The sequence below is a fragment of the Dipodomys ordii genome, unplaced genomic scaffold (assembly GCF_000151885.1).
Source record: "Dipodomys ordii isolate 6190 unplaced genomic scaffold, Dord_2.0 Scaffold27, whole genome shotgun sequence".
NCBI classification, from domain to species: Eukaryota; Metazoa; Chordata; class Mammalia; order Rodentia; family Heteromyidae; genus Dipodomys; species Dipodomys ordii.
In genome coordinates this window covers 19,039,605-19,051,161 of record NW_012267243.1, presented here as the reverse complement: position 1 = coordinate 19,051,161, position 11,557 = coordinate 19,039,605, and the positions used below count along the sequence as shown (strand labels likewise).

Below are 11,557 nucleotides of genomic sequence, written 5' to 3'. Positions count from 1 at the left end.
TGTTACCATATTCAAATTTTGTGTTTTTTAAATGTGCCCCATGATTTTCCTTCCTATTTTGCTTCTAAATCAAACTTTGATGGGGAAAATAATTTTTTTAATTTTTAATTTTCTACCAGCAATGGAGCTAGGACGTAGGGCCTCATCTTCTTGTTTAGCTTTTTATGTTCACGTCTGGTACTCTACTGACTAGCTATGTCTCAATTAGTCCACGGTGTTGGCTCTGAATCATGATTCTCAGATTCCATCCTTCTGGGTAGCTTGAATTATAGGTGTAACTGGAAAGAATTTCTATTGCATATTTCATTATATATATGTATATATATCCAGAATCACTACTTGAATTTTTAAATTATTTTAATCTCGTTGCCAAATTTCTCCAATACATTGATTTTTCTTCAAAACAGTGATTTGATTTTAAATTCTTCCCATGATCATACATCTTCCTTTAGGGTTGTTGTTCCTTGATTCACACTAAATTCTGTGTGTTGAAAGTCCAGGTATTTATTCCAGCCCTTGAAGTCCTCTGTCTGTCTGTCTGTCTGTCTCTCATCTCACAGGGACTTTTCTGCCCAGGGTGGTTTCAAACCATGATCCTCAGTTCTCAGCCTCCCAAATGGCTAGGATTACAGGTGCGTGCCCCAGCATACGGCCGTGCTCATCTTGGTGCAGTGTGCACCAGCCCGTTTCCTCAGTTAATTGAACAACCACCCCTCCACCCCCCAAAAATCCCACTGTCTAGAACTGGACAGCAGAGGGCAGCCAAAGCACAGGCTGGCAAGCATGCACCACCAATGCGTGTGCAGGCGGGGGTGCCTGACTAAAACAGGCTGCACCGGTTGGCTGCCTCCAGGGACTCCTGGGCCCATTCTGTAATGCAGTGCTGCTGGCCAGCCGCTCTGACTGGAATGAAGAGTGGTCACTGCTGTCCCTGGCTCGCTGGCCCAGCCCCCTCCTCTCTGTGGCCATTTTCAAGGGCTTCAGCCTGCCATCACTCACAGCGCCTCCCCTGTGCTGAATTACAGACTCACAGGTGGCACAGTTTTCTCCAGATTTCTTGGACTTACCGAAAGATTGACGCCAATGACTGGGAATTTGGTTTTTGTATCCCTTCTCCATTCAGGTATCTGTGGAGCACTGCAGATTTTGTCATACAAGGCTGAGACTGAGATTATCCCTTAAAAAAAAAGGAAAAAAATTCCTTTCAATAATATTCTTGGTAGAGAAAATGGATATGTCCCCCAGCTCCCTTGAATGCTGTTATTATTATTTTTTAATCGGTCGTGGGGCTTAAACTCTGGGCCTGGGCACTGACCCTCAGCTCTTCAGCTCAAGGCTTGAGCTCTACCACTTGAGCCACAGCGCCACTTCCAGTTTTCTGGTAGTTAATTGGAGATAAGAGTCTCACGGACTTTCTTGCCTGGGCTGGCTTTGAACACAATCCTCAGATCTCAGACTCCTGAGTAGGATGACAGGTGTGAGCCACCAGTGCCCGGCTTTGAACACTGTTATTCTATGGGACATATCTACCCTGCTACCGGGGAACAGGGCCTCTTGGTTATACAGCTCCATTTCCTTCATGTTTTCCGTTTGTTTCTTCTCTGCTCAGTGGCCCAAGAAACTGTCAACAGCCGCAGTGATAAGTGCTAGAATATTATTTTTCTTTTCCTCGTCATCCTCCTCCTCCTCCTCTTCCTCCCCCCTTCTCTCCCTTCCTCCTCCCCCTCCCTCTCTTCATCTTCATTCTTTTTGTGTGTGTGCTGGCCATGTGGCTTGAACTCAGGGCACTGTCCCTGAGCTTCTTTGGCTCAAGGCTAGCACTCACTCTACCACTTGAGCCACAGCTCGGCTTTTGTTTTTTTGGTGGTTAATTAGAGCTAATAGTCTCACAGACTTTTCTGCTTAGGGACGGATTAGAACTGTAATGGTTTCAAGCTGCAATCCTCAGATCTCAGCTTCCTGAGTAGCCAGGCTTATAGGTGTGAGCCACTGGTGCCCAGCTACAAGTGACTATCATTAAAGTTATAAAAACAACAGATGAACAGCCTCAGAACTTAAACTTTGGTGTTTTTTGGTCTGGATTTATTTTTCAAACATTCTGTTGATTTCAGAGAAAAATGAAGCATAGTCCAGCTCACACTGGGAATAAAAATGGGAATAATATCATAAAATGGGAATAATATCTATCAATATTCTTCCCCCTTCTCCATGAGCTAGTGACTGTTATCAGTCACCAATTTTACTCTTATGGGGCTTCAATTTTAACTCCCTCTACTGATCATTTAACTAAGAAAAATCATTCGTCAGGGCTCCTCTCTGCCCCATCTCCAATTTTAGACTAGCTCTCTCTCTCCTCCTGAGAAAGCTCCTTAGAAAGGCACACCTTTGGTTTACACTTGTAATTCAGCTATTCAGGAGGCAGAGACGATCACAGCCATTCAACTACTCTTGTCTCCAGTTAACCACCAACAAGCCAGAAGTGTAGCTGTGGCGAGCTGGAGAGCTAACCTTAAGCAAAAGCATTTATGTCCTGAGACTGGCCGCAAAGGGTTTTCTCAGGCCTCTCCAGCAGGTCGCCGCAGAGAGGGGTGTCTGCGCCCGCCACCCGCAGCGGCTGAGAGAGCTTTCCGAGGCGGGTCTGCGAGGGCTGTGCAGCTCCCTGCAAGGTGGTGGAATACACATTTGTTTTGTTCCACTTCCCCGACAACTCGTGAAGGCCTTAGAATCTCCCTGGTGACACCGTCTTTCTGAAAACGGATGATTGGCTGCCCCTGCCGGCCCCTGGAAAGCCCACGGCAGGAGAGGAGAGGAGAGGAGTCCCCTGCCCACCGAGAGCCTGGCCGCCCGTGGCCAGGTGCACCGCCAGGCCTGTGACTCCTATGAAATGTCCAGCAAACTCCCCAGGACAGGATTTGATGCTTCCGGAGAGCTGCGCCCAGGAGGATCCTGGAAGGCGGCCACGGAAGGTGAGAAGCCCACTCCCTCCCCATGGCCCCGAACCCTCTCCTGTCTGTGCCCGCTGTCTGTGTAATGAGCCAGCACGTCTGATCTACACTGACTGGTCAGGAGCCAGGTGAAGCACACTGGGCTCTCACGAGGTCGGCCCAGGATCTGTCAGCCTGCAGGTCTGCAGGTCCTGGCTGAGAGGGACAGCCGGAACTCAACGGAAGGAATGGCTCTCCTCTGGGCCCCTGCTTCGGAACCTGCTGCTTGCTGGGCGTGGAGAAGTTCCCCACACCCCTGACTCAGACACGGCCGTGTTGAGAACAGCAGCAGACACTGAGACTGGGGTTTTGACTCACTGGCTTTCCCCACCCCACGCCTGGACACGCAGGGGCGGTGTCCTTGGTCAGCGGGCTGGCTCACCTCTGCTGCTCCCACCTCCTCCCCCGTGGGACGCCTCTGCCTACCTCACGGTGTTTGCTCAACTCGCTGAATGCCCCCCTAAATGAGAGCTACCGCGGTGGTTCTCAGAACACCCACCGAGAATGTGCAATGAAGTCTAGATTGTTCTTATTGGTGACGGGCAGTCTGCTGGGTGTGACCCTGCACTTGGTAATGATGTTTAACGAGATGATGTTTAACAAGACACAGCTTGCAAGATCAGGGCTCAGTTAGTTTTCTGGCAAGCATCTGTGACTTCCATGGATATGAGGTCTTGGACACCCATGATAACAACAAAAAACCAGGCTGCCAAGGGTAGAGTGGCAGAGAGGAGGCTGCAGAACTGTGCCGTTGTAGTTAGCCAGGAGAGATTTGGAAAGAAAGATATAAGCAGTATTTGGAACAAACAAATGGGAAAGGTGGGTGGAGTTGGGAAGGAAAGGTCTAGATAACCAATGTTTGAACCAAGATCATGAAGGCTTTAAGCTGTCAACAAATGAATAGGAAGAGTCCCTGGAATCAGCAAGGCAATTATCAGAAAAAAAACAATTAATCCGATTCATTAATTTGATTCAATTGACTAGGAGATTCATCAAAATGGTTTTATGGGTACTATTGAGTAAATTAGCTACAGAATATTGTAAACAGGTAAATGTATACAAATTATGGATTCATGCGTATGTATTTCACAAATATACAGATTTTAGTATCCTGTATATGAGTTTTGCTATAATAGAAGATATGTGTTGAACAAAGAAATGGTTGACTATATGTGATTCTTAATCATCTGTTCAATTGTACAAGGTGTGTACTTCACATTTTGTTCAGATGTTGGCACCTCATGTAGACAAATCTTTCTACTTTGTCCATTCACCCAGGGTTACTATTTTCTTACATTCTCTCATACGGTTTTGCATGCTCATGCTATTACAGGATAAAGGGGATTTTAGCTGCCTTCCCGGTTGGACTCTTCAGAAAAAGTTAGCCTTGAATGAGCACAGGCCAACAACTGAGTATCTCAGTCACAGTCTGGCACACTGGAGTGAGCAGTACCCAAGGGGTCTATGTCATACTACTAGTATGCTAAAAGCAGACAGCACAACAAAACCTGATATTGAGCTCTTTATTTCTGTGTAGTTTCAACTTCATAGGAAATGAGCATCAAAATAGAGAGTAGAATCAATGCCCATAATCCTTCATGAAGATTCTCCCACTGTTAACACTCCTACTCTTTTTGCTCTATCACTCGGAATACTTTCTTATCAGTTGACCACCTCATTATTGTTTTCTTCAAATATCTGATTATGGGTTTTCTAGTCAGAAGAGATGAGAAAGTATTAGAGAGCACTTATTGTAACCAGAAGCTATAGTATCACTACAATGCAATTGTGTAAAGATTTTGAAAAGGGAAAGGAGTTTGGAATGGAAGAACTTTGCAGTACAATGAAGCAATTCTTGGAAAGCCAGAGGAGAAACAATAGCATAAGACCGTGAACAGAAGATGGTGGAGAGAAGGAAAGGAAGCCATTCAGACTAAAATTCCCTACTTCATTGTTTCCTGAAAGGAAGGTCTCACTGTGAATGTTTTCTTCAGAGCCCTGGTGACACTGCTGTTCCGAAGACTGTAGATCAGAGGGTTTAACACCGGTGTGAGTATGGTGTAAAAGACAGACACCACCATGTCCTTCTCAGGGGTGTGGTAGGAGCTGGGGAGCATGTAGGTGTAGATGGCAGCGCCGTAGAAGAGAAGGACCACGGTCATGTGGGAAGAGCAGGTGGCCAGGGCCTTCTTCCTGCCCTCTGCTGACTTCATCCTGTGCACGGTGAGGAGGACCAGCGCATAGGAGGTGGAGATGACTGTGACAGGGATGAGCAGCATGAGGACGCAGCACAGGTACATGAGCGTCTTGTAGAGCGAGGTGTCTGAGCAGGAGAGCTTCAGGACCGCGGGCACCTCGCAGAAGAAGTGGTGGATCTCTCTGGACTTGCAGAATGGGAAGGTCATGGTGACTGGGGTGAGCATGAAGCCGTCCACAGAGCCCAGGACCCAGCAGCCCAGTGCCAGGACCAGACAGGCCTTGCAGCTCAGGAGGACGGGGTACCGGAGCGGATGGCAGATGGCCGCATAGCGGTCATAGGACATGGTGGCCAGGAGGAAAAACTCTGCACCTCCAAGTGTCAAATACAGGAACATCTGTACCCCACATCCGGAGACTGAGATTGTGTTAAAAACAGAAAGGTGCCTTTTCAGACTAGGGCCTCTGAAGCCCCGGCTCCTCTTTCCCACGGCTCTGCGCCTCTCCCGTGTGGAGCGCAGGGTGGGGTGGAAGGGCAGGGATCCCGGGCCAGGGCTGGGGCTGAGGGAGGGAACAGACGCGTGCCCCTGCCTGCTCCTGGCTGCCTTTAGTCCTGGGTGCTCGGTGCCTTGAAGCACCTGTAAAGATAGCAGTGTGTGGTATTTTTCCTACAGCCTGAAAATGTGGTGTGGGAGACCTGGGCGGGCACACTGGGAGACACGCAGAAGGCAAGGTCACAAGTACACAGAGCTGTAGCCTATGTCCCCAATCTCAGGCAATCTGTGTGTTCTTGAAGACGGAGAGGCCTGGACCACAGTCTGTGGTGCTCTTGAGATGAAATGATCTTTGACACTACTTGCCAAATGCTCAAGGATTTTTGCTCTTTCAACGTTCATGTGGTGGCGGTCGCTGCGGGAACCAGGAGTCAGGCTAATCAACTCTTTTTGAACCACGGATTTAGCATCCAAGTCTGAGGTACCAAGTGGATTCAAGGAGAGTGGTAAGAATCACACAGGCTTCCAACAACGGCTGAGAAGAAATACACAATGACGCTTTCTCATTTTTAAGGCCTATGTATGAGAACACATATTATCTTTTGGCTTATCCAGAATCTTACACTAAATGTTGGGAAAAATGCCAAAGGTCGGGGGTGAATGGCTAGAAAATGATTGATTGTCTGAGAGGCTCTGGGTGGGAGTTTGGGAACAGACACTTGCTGAATTCAATGTTCAGTGAAGAGCCTGTGGGTCTTGAGCACGGACGGATTGGGGGCCATTTTGAAGAGGACATCTACAATACTGTGGAGGAAATGAAAACCAACGACAAAAACAAAACTCTAAGAAAACTTGTCTCCTACTTGGCACACTGGTACAAGTTGGTGGGAGCTCACACGTGACCAGTTATCTCACCTGGACCACTGTATAGACGATCGTTGGGACGAGGGTTCGGCGGACACACGTGGAATGCTGGAAGGAACACAGCGGTATGAAGTCCAGGAGAGGCAAACAAGCCAAGGCTCACGGGGTCTGACCCCGCAGGGCCGAGGCCCCCCACGCCCCTGAGGGCGGTGACACCCAGGCCGGGGTGCCCGCGCCGGCGTCTCTCCTCATTCCTTCCTGGGCTTGCTGTGGCCCCGCAGCAGCCTTCTCAGGGCCCCCTTCACCTCCTTGTTTCTGAGCGTGTAGATCAGAGGGTTGAGAAGCGGGGTGACAATGTTGTAGAAGAGGGTGAGGAACCTGCCCTGGTCCTGGGAGGCGCTGTTCCCCGGCTGCATGTACATGTAGATGATGTTTCCGTAGAAGAGCGAGACCACCGTGAGGTGGGAGCCGCACGTGTTCAGGGCCTTCTGCCTTCCCGACGAAGAGCGGATGCGCAGCACGGCCCCGGCGATGTAGCCGTAGGAGACCAGGATGAACAGCAGCGGGGACAGCACGATGCCCACGGCCAGCACGAAGACGGCGCCCTCCACGGCGGCCGTGCTGACACAGGCCATGCGGATGAGAGCCGGCATCTCACACAGGAAGTGGTCCACCTGGCTGTGTCCGCAGCGGGGCAAGCGGAGGGTCACGGGGGACATGACCAAGGAGTTGGCCATGCCGCACCCCCAGGCCACCGACACCAAGCCCCGGCAGAGCCCGGGACCCATGATCACCGAGTAGCGCAGCGGCCTGCAGACAGCGGCAAACCTGTCGTACGCCATGACGGCCAGCAGCAAGCACTCCACGCCCCCGAGCCCCAGGAACAGGAAGAGCTGGACGGCGCAGCCCGCGTAGCTGATGGTCTTGTCCGGTCCGCTGAGATTGTAGAGCAGCTGAGGGATGGAGCTGGTGGTGAAGCTGAGGTCCAGGAAGGAGAGGTGGGTGAGGAAGAAGTACATGGGGGTGTGCAGGTGGGGGTCCAGCCGCGACACCAGCACGATGGTGGCGTTGCCCACAATGGTCAGGAGGTAGGCTATCAAGATGACCACAAAGAGCGTCCTCTCCAGCTGGGGGCTGTGAGAAAAGCCCAGGAGGATGAAGTGGTCTGGGGTGCTGCCGTTGGCGCCATCCATTGTCTAGGGAACGATACTCCTAACTGGCAGAGGAGACGCTCACGGAGCGCCCACCGTCACTCAGCTGGCCTTGGGCATGCGCTCCGCCTCGTTCAGCCCCAGCACCCAGGAAGTTGGGCTGACACTACTGTTCTCATATACACAATCCGCAGGGAAGGAAACTGAGGCATGTGTGATAATCAAATGGTCTTATGAAGAAAGATGTCAAGTTGATTTTGAGCCCAGGAAACATGAATTAGATCTTTATTTGTAACCATTGTTGGTTTTGCCTCCAACGCAATGAAGACAATGAGCAGCCCTGCCTCAGCTCGACCTTTGATTCTCCAAAGTGCCACTTCCCCAGCTCTTCCCATCCAAACACTGCAAAATGACTATTGGGGTTCAGAAAATATAGACTAGAAGGGGCCTCTAAGCATCACAGGATTGTCCACTTACAAGGAGATTGTTTCAATAAATTTCCTGAAAAACATTTTGATAAGGCTCAGTGATACACCATGTATGTAGCCGAGAAATGCTGAAAACGATTGTGAAAAAGTTGCTATGTCATTAATGCATAAAGTGTATACAGATAATAGTACATTTTGTTATTGATTACCATAAACATATACAGAACTCTGACAAAATTAAGTCAAAATGTATGTATGAAGAACACAAACAGTGTCATTAGCAGGGGAGAGAAATGCTAACAAAGGGAGCTGGGAAGGTGGCTCAGTGGTAGAGCGCTTGCCTTGCATGCTTGAGGCCCTGGGTTCAATTCCTCAGCACCACATCAGCTCAGCAGAAAAAGCTGGAATTGGTGCTGTGGCTCAAGTGGTAGAGCGCTAGTCTTGAGCTGAAGAGCTGAGGGACAGCGCCCAGGCCCAGAGTTCAGGCCCCACGACTGACAAAAAAAAAAAAAAAAAAGAAATGCTAACAAAGGTGGAGATGCTGTGCCATGCCTCACTTCCTAAGATGAAGTCAGGTGTAGCCACCATGTGCCCCTGTCCCGAGCTCCAGTGTCCAGGGCTCCAGCACTCAGCACCTCTGAACCAACCATCCGTCTCTCTGGGAAACTCCATGTGGCCATAAGAAGTGATCTCAGAATTCATGCACATTTTGGCTGAACATTGTATTTAGGATATGTGAAATACCTGTTGGTGGACTCTTTCCATTATCTATCAAGCTTCTGGGCAGAAGCAGGCCACGGGTCACTACATTAGGTGAAAATCACAAGTTCCACGTGCGTTTTCAACTGTGGGACTGGTTGACATACTTAATGGCCATGTTGGTGAACTGTTTATATAAAATACTCTTGATCCTAAAGACATAACTCATTCACCCAATTATTTTTTTTGAGCTGATTTTAGGTAGCCTGCATAGAAAAACAGTATGCAAGACAAGAGAATACTACACTAAGGGAACATACACAGAAAATCACATTCTTTTTCCGTGGGTGTGGCACTAAAGTAGCATACTTTCTTCATTCAGAATCTAGGGAAATATTACTGCTTAAGAAAAAGAAGTTCTAGCAAGATGTTTGAGGAGAGGCTTTTGATGCCAGATTCCATGAATGGGAACAATCCAGGTAAGAAAAGTAGACTGTGTTCAGAAGGGAGAAAGAAGAAAACCACCAAGGAGTGGGGGAGGGGAGGATGACTGGAAACGGTGGCAGAATAGAAAGGTGAGAGTAGACAGGACAGGGTTACAGCTCTGCGCCTACTCTCAGAGCGTCAGAGAGGAGGGAGGCCAAAGCCTCCACCCTTCACCCTGTGCGGGGTCGGGGCGGGGGGGGGGTGGCTCTGCCATCGGGACCTTCTGGCACTGTGGTTTCAGGAACTGACTCCCGGCCGTGGGGTCTGAGGCTGAGATACCTCGGGGGTCTGGAAACAGCCCCTCCAGATCAGTGTTAGCTCCCGGCCAGCAGGTCTGGGAGGAAGGGAAGCAGAGTCTGCACTGAGGGACCTGAGCCCGAGCCCCCCAGCGCCGCGGCTGGGCTGCTGGCTGGGCGGTCACCAGGGTGGTTGGAGGTTGGCCTGTGCTGGGAAATCCAAACCTGAGAGCTATCACTCAGGGGTCCCGTTGGGCAGCACATGTTCCTGGTGGGGGTGCTGCGAGGGCCAGGGCCCACGTGGGGCCACAGAAGAGTTAACAGCAGCTGGGGCTGACGGGCCCGGGCACGGGGCACAGTGCTTGGTGCGCTATCCTTCCTGGCTGGACTCAGCCCTGTTTCCTGAGGATCCTAAGGGAAGCAGAGCCCCAGGCCGCGGCGGGGTGCAGTGGTTCTAGGAACTGCCTGCCAGCCACAGGCTGCGGGGTTTGCACCTAAGTTACTCTGCAAATCAAGGATGACCACTGGCTGGGAATCCTGGGACTCCTTCTCATGGTGTCAGCCTTGAGGGAGGTGACGGAGCGGGAGAGGGTAGCATGGGGCCCGCAGAGACGCGTAGGCAACTGGGAATGAGGAGGACACAGCGTGCGGACTGGTGGCCCAGCGGCCCCTCGAGAGCGAGTCCTGTTGTCTTAGGGTGGCTGCACACACAGCACCTTGTCCGCGACCTGCCGGGAAGCTGTGGGCTGGCTGAGGGGCTCGCGATGGGACAGCTCCAAAGGCAGGACGGAGGGGCACAGCCAGCCCTGCGTCCTCCCTGCGAGTCGCGACCTGCCGCTCAGGGCCTGTGGGCACAGCGCCCGAGCCCCCTCGCTGCCCCAGGGTATCTAGAACACATAAAAAGCCCACACATCGAATACCAAAGGGATGGATAATCCAAGGAACAAAGAGGCAAATGAACCGCACGGACATTTTTCAAAACAAGTACAAATAATAAATACATGACATCTGTAGCCCGCTTTAGCCATGAAAAATGCAAATCAAAACGACACTGGCATTTCCTCTCAGCTTAGTCAGGGATCATTGTCACAAGAACAAATGATAAGGAATAATGACAGGTATGACAAACGCTGACACTGTGGGTGGGAATGTCAGTTCAACTACTACTGGAAAAAAATACGTAGGTTCCTAAAAATGCAGACAATAGAATTATCTTATAATACTGCTATATATACACGAAGGAACAGAAATCAGTACAAAGAGAGATACCTGAACACCCAGGTTTACAGCAGCACTGTTTACAATAGCCAAGATATCAACCAGCCTTCAATGCAATGACTGATATCTATGTGCAGAAACGTTTATCAAATTCCAAGTCCTAAAATGCATCACATCCCAAACAAGGTAAGATTGGTTTAAAACTACTTAGGCTGGGCATGTGGCTCAGTGATAGAGTGCTTACCTAGCATGCATGAGGCCTGGGTTTGATTCTTCAATACCACATACACAGAAAAAGCCAGAAGTGGTGCTGTGGCTCCAGTGGTAGAGTGCTATCCTTGAGCAAAAGAAGCTCAGGGACAGGCCCAGGACTGGAAAAACAAAAACAAAAAAACTATTTGGGCTACAGTGCCAAATTTCTCTTACCTAAGATAACACAATTACAAGATTTTTGAGAGCTCATTTACATTACATATTACATTACATTACATATAGTTATCTCCTCTAAAACTGTAGTAAACATCCCCTATGACCCAGCAACCCCACTTTTGGGCATTTACCTGAATGATCACAAACAAGACCACACTAAAGCTACCAGCACAACTATGTTTATTGCAGCATTTTTTACCATAACTAAGATATGGAACCAACCCAGATGCCCCTCAGTAGATGAATGGATCAAGAAAATGTGGTATATATACACAGTGGACTTCTATGCCTCCATCAGAAAGAATGACATTGCCCCATTTGTTAGGAAATGGAAAGACTTGGAAAAAATTATATTAAGTGAAGTAAGCCAGG

At 49.6% G+C, this 11,557-nt stretch overlaps 2 protein-coding genes across 2 annotated transcripts; both read right to left on the bottom strand.

Moving 5' to 3' along the window:
• Positions 1 to 4,927: 4,927 nt before the first annotated feature.
• LOC105985158 (olfactory receptor 2T29-like) lies at positions 4,928 to 6,790 on the bottom strand. The gene is made up of 3 exons (XM_013015569.1): positions 6,755 to 6,790; positions 6,590 to 6,646; positions 4,928 to 5,818 (listed from the first exon to the last, which is right to left on the bottom strand). The coding sequence occupies exons 1-3, from the start codon at positions 6,788 to 6,790 to the stop codon at positions 4,928 to 4,930; spliced, it is 984 nt and encodes a 327-aa protein (XP_012871023.1).
• On the bottom strand, positions 6,787 to 7,731 carry LOC105985156 (olfactory receptor 2W3-like). Its single transcript, XM_013015568.1, has one exon. It carries the CDS (start codon positions 7,729 to 7,731, stop codon positions 6,787 to 6,789), a length of 945 nt encoding a protein of 314 aa, XP_012871022.1.
• Between the last annotated feature and the right edge of the window lie 3,826 nt (positions 7,732 to 11,557).

Bases quoted from the DNA above. Each gene is read 5' to 3' on its own strand.
- LOC105985156 (XM_013015568.1), bottom strand. From the start codon at position 7,731: ATGGATGGCGCCAACGGCAGCACCCCAGACCACTTCATCCTCCTGGGC.
- LOC105985158 (XM_013015569.1), bottom strand. From the start codon at position 6,790: ATGAGGAGAGACGCCGGCGCGGGCACCCCGGCCTGG. The intron at 6,647-6,754 runs GTGTCACCGCCC...TGTTCCTTCCAG, and splicing joins GCGCGGGCACCCCGGCCTGG to CATTCCACGTGTGTCCGCCG. The intron at 5,819-6,589 runs GTGAGATAACTG...CTATCTTTACAG, and splicing joins TCGTCTATACAGTGGTCCAG to GTGCTTCAAGGCACCGAGCA.